Raw genomic sequence first — 7,690 nt, 5'->3', positions numbered from 1 at the left:
TCCGAGTCTGTTTCCGGTTATATGGAGATGGTGGTCATAGAGTATAAGTAGACGCAGCATTGGCGGCTGTGACGCGAGAAATTCGGCCGCCATCTTGAAGTGGTGATGAGGAGCCGGCGAGTGGCCTAAACTGACAGTTGTCAGGTAGAAAACAAAGATGGTGTTCAGCGTTTTCCTGCTCAATTGAGCGAACTGTTGAAAATAGGAATCGGGGGATTACTTTTCACAAGTAAGATTTAACATTAACGTACTACTGGTTGTATTTTGTGAAAAGAATATTACCACAGAGTTGAGAAGGAGCAAATATCTTCAATAGTACTGAAATCGTACCTGCTAGCAAACAAGAGTATGACCATAATATAATTGCTTGTCAATGAAATTAATTAAATTTAAAAATGTATAAGTCTTCAAGTAACAATATTTAAATACTAACATTGTTGGGTAAGACAGAATTTGGTTTTATTTTGAATCCAGTGAAACAGATTGGTGGTTTTAGCTGATATAAAGACTTTCAGGTGTTTATATATGTTTATGTTTAAGTATTTGGCAGACGCTTTTATCCAAAGCGACATACATAAATAAATACATATAAAACTGTAAACATTATAATTTAAGGGAAGAATGTAATACAAAATATCAATACAAAGTGTCAAGACAGAATAAACTCTCTGCTGCTGCAGCAACAGAGATACAGTCTATACTATAGACTGTATCTATATCTATACTATAGACTGTATCTATATATCTTAGGGACCTATAGACTCTATAGGTCCCTAAGATATATAGATATCTAATGTATTCATACATTGTTTATGTAGGATATATGTATGTATATATATAACCTAATCATATTGTTTCTTGAACTTAAAAATAGCTGACCGTTTTTCAAACCCTTCTCTGGGATTATACTCCCAGTTTTGATCTCGGACGTCTGGTCACTTACAGCATATAAGAATATTCTATTACTGTTAAGCAAACTATGAATAATAAAACACGCCAAAACATGTGTCCTTTATCATAGCTACAGGTATGACAAAAAACCTTGTGAAAATCAGTGGTATTCAGTAGGGCTGTGAATCTTTGGGTGTCCCACGATTCGATTCAATATCGATTCTTGGGGTCACGGTTCGATTATAAATTGATTTTTTCGATTCATCGCGATTCTCGATTCAAAACTGATATTTTTCCGATTCAAAACAATTTTATAGGATTTCAGCTGGATCTACCCCAGTCTGCTGACATGCAAGCAGAGTAGTAGATTTTTGTAAAAAGCTTTTATAATTGTAAAGGACAATGTTTTACCAACTGATTGCAATAATGTTAATTTGTTTGAGCTATTAAATGAACCAAAAATATGACTTATTTTATCTTTGTGTAAAATATTGGACACAGTGTGTTGTCAAGCTTATGAGATGTGATGCAAGTGTAAGCCACTGTGAAACTATTTTTTTTTTTTTTTTTTTTTTTTTAAATAAATGTCTAATGATAATGTCAATGGGGGATTTTTAATCACTGCTATGTTGAAATTGTTACTAATATTGATACTGTTGTTGATAATGTAGCCGAGTATTCTGGGTTCGCATATTATTTGTACTAATATAATATAATAATAAAATAATAAATGGGAGTCATAAGAGCAGGTCCGGTCTCCACCACTTCTTTAATGTTATCTTCTCCTTTTTCTCTCTCTACACACCTTCTTCCACAACCACCTTTATAGACCTCTTACGTCACAGCCCTACGGCAACTCTGGAGGGACAAAACTCCTCCTTACCTAACATTATCTGGTAATTTGGGACATCCTGAAAAGTTTGTTACATACGTCCCCCCCTCAATTAGAAACGTCCCCGTTTCGTCACAAACAAAATAGGTAACAAACAAGGGGAAATAGAACAGAGAGAAAAATTCACAATCTTAATGCACCAACAAATCAACAATATTTTAACTGATCCACAAAGTATTGCATAAGATAGCACCCTGGCCCCTCAAAACATACAAAAACGTGCAGATGTGAAGGAGGTCGGTCCAATCGCCCACTGCGAGATAGTTCAGTTGTGACGCGCCATCATGCCATCAGACTTGGGGTTATAGGCAGTGAAGGAATCAATAAAGTACCATCTGGTGGTGCTGGCAGAGTCTCTGGAAGGGACAACCACCCCGGGACCCCTCCCCCCCACATGGGACTTACGGGCCACTCCAAAATGTCCATGACCACCCTCCTGAGGGGCCGACAAACCTGTGACCACCCCATGGGAACTTCTGGGCCACTCCAGAATATCCATGGTTACCCTCTGGAAGGGGGCAACAATTCTGGGACCCGCCCACGGGGACTTATGGGCAACTCCAGAATGTCCATGGCCACCCTCTGGAGGGGCCGACAAATCTGGGACCCACCCACGGGGACTTCAAGGGCACCGGCGGGTCCGACACGCTCCGCACTGCTCACACCACCGTCGGATGTCTCCCAGCATGAAGGGCCAGCAGCAAGACCGCCGGGAACGCCTCCGTAACCAGCCGGCTCACATCCGCAGCACACACCTCCAAGCTCTCCACCGGAGCACGCACATGCGCCGATAGGCTGGCCCAGAAGCGGTCCATCAATTGTCTCTGTCCAGCTGAGAAATTCTGGCACCGTCGCCGGGGAAGGGAGCTGTTAAGTCCATTTTTGACATTCATGCCGTGTGAGTGTCTGTCAATCAGCGTCTTGCCGAGCTTAAAAGTGTCGTCGTCACCACACCACGTGTCCGAAAAACAGCCAGGAAGCTTAGCAGCTAACTATACACGTGCAGCTAACTGAAAACTCACGAGTCCCGTGTAACACTTTCTTCTTTTCTCTTTTTTTTTTTTCAACACAGCAGTTAAAATCCCACCGCTGCCACCAATGTAGCCGAGTATTCTGGGTTCGCATATTATTTGTACTAATATAATATAATAATAAAATAATAAATGGGAGTCATAAGAGCAGGTCCGGTCTCCACCACTTCTTTAATGTTATCTTCTCCTTTTTCTCTCTCTACACACCTTCTTCCACAACCACCTTTATAGACCTCTTACGTCACAGCCCTACGGCAACTCTGGAGGGACAAAACTCCTCCTTACCTAACATTATCTGGTAATTTGGGACATCCTGAAAAGTTTGTTACAATAATATTCATTTTTGTTTCACTACTTTTGGACTGTTCTGTGTCGTGTTTGTGTCTCCTCTCAGTTGCTCTGTTTATTACTGTTGTGAGTGTTGCTGGAACTGGATTGCATTGTTATGGTATTGTTGTGTATTGTTTTGTTGGATTGATTAATAATAATAAAAATTAAAAAAATAAATAAATACATAAAAAATAAAATAGATTTTTGAAAAATGAGAATCGATACCGAATCGTACAACGTGAGAATGGCAATTTGAATTTGAATCAATTTTTTCCCACACCCCTAGTATTCAGTGAGGTCAGATGAATTAAATGCGCTGACAGTTCATTGATCCTGCCAAATGAATAGCACTGAGTGGAGCGGATCACCACTCCAAGATGGCGGCCCCGCGTCTCGTCAGCGCCAGTAGGCAGTAGCGCTCGATGCTGCGTCTACTTATAAGATGTCTATGGTGGTGGTGAGGATTGTTCCCGTGTTTTACCTCTAAGGCTGCAATCTATGCGACATTTCTCCACTTAGTTGATGTATTATGACCAAAATGTATACAATTTATTCATATATAGGTATTTAATGAACCTTTAAATCGTCTTGGACTTCAACATCCGTCCATACATGCTTTTTTTTAAATTAAAGAACACTCACCCTGCCAGTCTAAGTGTAGGGTTTACAAGTACACGCCCCCAACGCCAACTGTTTCCGGCTGTCCGGTGACAAAATAAACATCTCAATTGCAGAATGGTCTGTAAGCTGCCCTGAACACAATGTGGAAGTAGTACTTAAAAGCCGTATAAGATGGTAAGTACAATTTTTGGTTAAATTATCACAAATAATGGACGTTTTGTGGCAGTTTCTACCGCTCAGGACTGAATAAGCTAGCAACGAAATGATCCTTGTAGCTTAGCTCGCTAGCCTACCTGACGTTATCTTATCGGCACGTGACCAAGGCTGTTAAACGTGACTGTTGGTTAAAAAAACTAAAAAAAAACCCTACTTTTGTTGAACTTAAAATCGATGAAAAGTCAGCAAACATCTTCTTGTTTTCTTTCAGAGTGTATCTTAACAGGAATCGCCAAATTCCACTGGACCTCTGTCTACTTTGACGCTCAACCATTTAAACAGCTGACCTCCACCATGACTGCTGTAATCAGGGGTATGTATATGTGTATATATATATATGTATATATATGTAGATTAGGTACGTGTAAAAAATGTTAAATGCAACATATCTCAAAGCAATTGATAGTAAGTAAATTTTATTTATAAAGTGCTTTTCTGCACTGAACTGCAATAATAAAAAAAAATGCCTATCATTAACAATCCCACAATAATATTTTTAATGCATTCTAAATTGTAAATAAATGTTAGCAAAAATTCAGCTAAAAAATGGCGATCCAAACACCTCCATCACAGTTGTATATACATGCTGTAAGTATATATGTAATGTAGTGTTGTCCTGATACCAATATTTTGGTACTGGTACCAAAATAATTTTGATACTTTTCGGTACTTTTCTAAATAAAGGGGACCACAAATAATTGCATTATTGGCTTTATTTTAACAAAAACATTTCACCACAACAGTGTCAATTGCATCAGCGGCAAGAGCAGGCTTACCGTTTTCAATGCAAACCGGAAAATGGTTGAAAAACATAATAAAACGCCATTACGAGTGAATAATTGTGAATTAGTAAATAATAATAATAATGGATTCGATTTTATATAGCGCTTTTCTATTATTACATACTCAAAGCGCTCACAGAGAAGTGAGAACCCATTTTTTTTTTCCACTAATTTTTTTTCACGCTGAATTGTTATTCACTTAGTTTTTATATGCAGATTTTTTTAACACCCGATTTTTACACACTGAATTTTAAACCACTGTGTTTTGATAAACTGGATTTTTAACCACACAATCTTTTTAATTCATTTAAATTATCAGGATAATTCTGATGTACAAAAATTCAGTTCACAATATTTGAACGGTAAAAATACGGTACATAAATTAAGTGTCCAAAAAAGGCTTTCGTAACAAAGACTAGGGTTGTCCCGATCCGATATTTGGATCGGATCGGCCGCCGATATTTGCCAAAAAATGCGTATCGGCAAGGCATGGGAAAATGCCGATCCAGATCCAGCTTAAAAAAAAATTACGGTCCGTGTTTTCCAACGCACCGATTTAAATAATATATTCCACTTTTTTGCTGCTCCCTAATTTACGTTCCGCATTTTCCAGCACACCTTCAACACATCCACAGGTCTGTGTCCTAACCGTCCTAATCGGAAGGTTTAGGTTCCGAAAGGCGAGCGGAAGTTACCGGTAAAAATGTCAGCTGTGTGGGATTATTTTACCCTACAAAACGAAAAAGAAGAAGAGGTGGAGTGCAAAACATACCACAATAAAGTCAAGCGTGGTGGTAAAGTTGTAAGACATTTTAATACAACAAATCTGATCAAGCATTTAGCGAAATACCACCGTAAAGAATATGAAGAATTTCTAAAGAAAACTGACGAAAATAAAAAGAAAGGTCCTACCCAACTAACTCTGACAGAAATGTTTGCGAAGCGTAACATACTGCCACGAAACAGTGCTAAAGCCCAGGGGATAACTACAGTCATTCTGGATGATGAGTCGTTATCTTTGATTGATTGATTGAGACTTTTATTAGTAGGTTGCACAGTGAAGTACATATTCCGTACAATTGACCACTAAATGGTAACACCCAAATAAGTTTTTCAACTTGTTTAAGTCGGGGTCCACTTAAATTGATTCATGATACAGATATATACTATCATATATACTATCATCATAATACAGTCATCACACAAGATAATCACATTGAATTATTTACATTATTTACAATCAGGGGTGTGGAGGGGGGGGGGGGGGTAGGATATGGACAGCAAGTAGTGGACATAGAGAGAGAGAGAGAGAGAGAGAGAGAGATCAGAAGGCATAAGAAAAAGAAAAAGCATCTGCATTTGATTGTTTACATTTGATTGTTAGCATTTGATTATTAGCAATCCGGGGAGGGTGTTAGTTTAGGGTTGTAGCTGCCTGGAGGTGAACTTTTATTGCGGTTTTGAAGGAGGATAGAGATGCCCTTTCTTTTATACCTGTTGGGAGCGCATTCCACATTGATGTGGCATAGAAAGAGAAGGAGTTAAGACCTTCTCTCGTGAGTAAAGTGGGCTTTCGACGCACCATGCAACACATCTCCCCATTATGCTCGGACTGCAGTCAGGGGGGGCAAACAATTGAAGGGAGTGTGTAGATGTATATATATTTTTTTAAGTTTACACTTGTTCAAGAGCAAGTATTGATGCTGAGTTATAGACATTTTATCCCACTCAGGTTGTGTGTTTTGCTTTTTTTTAATAATGTTTACAGCATTATTTGCACTTTATACTGTTCACTTTTTTACTGTTCAATGATGCCATTTCTGTTTGTCATGTATAATTTTTGTCTATTTTGTGTTTATCCTTGAATAAACAGGTCAGTTTCTTGTTACCAACCATTGTGTATTATTCAAACTCACCTAATTCAGCTGGCTAGTTGTTATCAAGAGTACTAAAACCCTTTTCAACATGAATCTGACAACTATGTAAGCTAAAAAACTTTAATACATGCTCGGATAGGTCAGTATCGGTATCGGATCGGAAGTGAAAAAACAACATCGGTATCGGATCGGAAGTGCAAAAACCTGGATCGGGACATCCCTAACAAAGACATCCATTAACCTCCATACTATTTATTGTTGAGTGCCTTGGTATGTTCATGTCTGCATCCTGCTGCTGTTCTTCCAGAATCTGCCCGTGTCCCGGTCCGAGTAGCTGGTGATGGCATGGAAACGGAAAAAAAACCCTCCATCTTGGAGGTCAGCACAGACAAGATGCCACTCGGCCTGGCATCTCTTCCGCCTCTGAAGGCAGCAAGCCCCAAACGTAACACCAAGTCTTCCCCACCCCCTCGCCGTGTCGCCCCGCAACCTCTCGGTGTGCTCCACCTGGGCAAGGTGTGCAGGGAGGCCTGCACCGAGGTGGAGGCTGTAAGGATCCTTATCCCTCGTGCTGCCATAAGTAGAAGTCGCCGTGCTGCTGAGGTGAAAGGAGACGCAGAGCAACAGGCGGAGGAGCGAAGTTCATCCCCGCAGCCTGTGGTGGAGGACTGGAGAGGCCAGCTGGAGAAGCTTCAGAACTCCGAACGCAGGCTGTTGCAGGACAAAGAGGGCCTGTCTAATCAGCTGCGTGTGCAAACCGAGGCAAGTCCCGCATCAAGTAATTTGCTTTTGCACAGGTAGGATTAACGCCCTTGTTTTATTATACATGACAGGTCAACCGAGAGCTCAAGAAACTGCTGGTGGCATCTGTGGGCGATGACCTGCAGTACCAATTTGAGCGTATGGCACGTGAGAAGAACCAGCTCATTCTTGAGAATGAGGTTCTGGGTCGAAATTTGTCGCACACGGCAGAGCAGCTGGAACGCATGAGTATCCAGTGTGATGTGTGGAGGAGCAAGTTCCTGGCCAGCAGGTATGAAGCGGACGTGG

General features: G+C 40.3%; 1 protein-coding gene across 1 annotated transcript in view; it reads left to right on the top strand.

The window, feature by feature from the left end:
* Positions 1-3,605: 3,605 nt before the first annotated feature.
* blzf1 (basic leucine zipper nuclear factor 1) overlaps positions 3,606-7,690 on the top strand; it is a 13,109-nt gene continuing 9,024 nt past the window's right edge. Inside the window, exons 1-4 of the mRNA XM_062035338.1 lie at positions 3,606-3,939; positions 4,193-4,294; positions 6,948-7,402; positions 7,474-7,673. Of these exons, the coding sequence (XP_061891322.1) occupies positions 4,276-4,294; positions 6,948-7,402; positions 7,474-7,673 (674 nt within the window). The 5' untranslated portion in view covers positions 3,606-3,939; positions 4,193-4,275. The remainder of the gene's footprint in view (positions 3,940-4,192; positions 4,295-6,947; positions 7,403-7,473; positions 7,674-7,690) is intronic.

The sequence above is a fragment of the Entelurus aequoreus genome, linkage group LG02 (genome assembly GCF_033978785.1).
Source record: "Entelurus aequoreus isolate RoL-2023_Sb linkage group LG02, RoL_Eaeq_v1.1, whole genome shotgun sequence".
In the NCBI taxonomy this organism is placed as follows: Eukaryota; Metazoa; Chordata; class Actinopteri; order Syngnathiformes; family Syngnathidae; genus Entelurus; species Entelurus aequoreus.
Note: the sequence above shows the minus strand (reverse complement) of the source record. Positions and strands in the feature narration are given on the sequence as shown.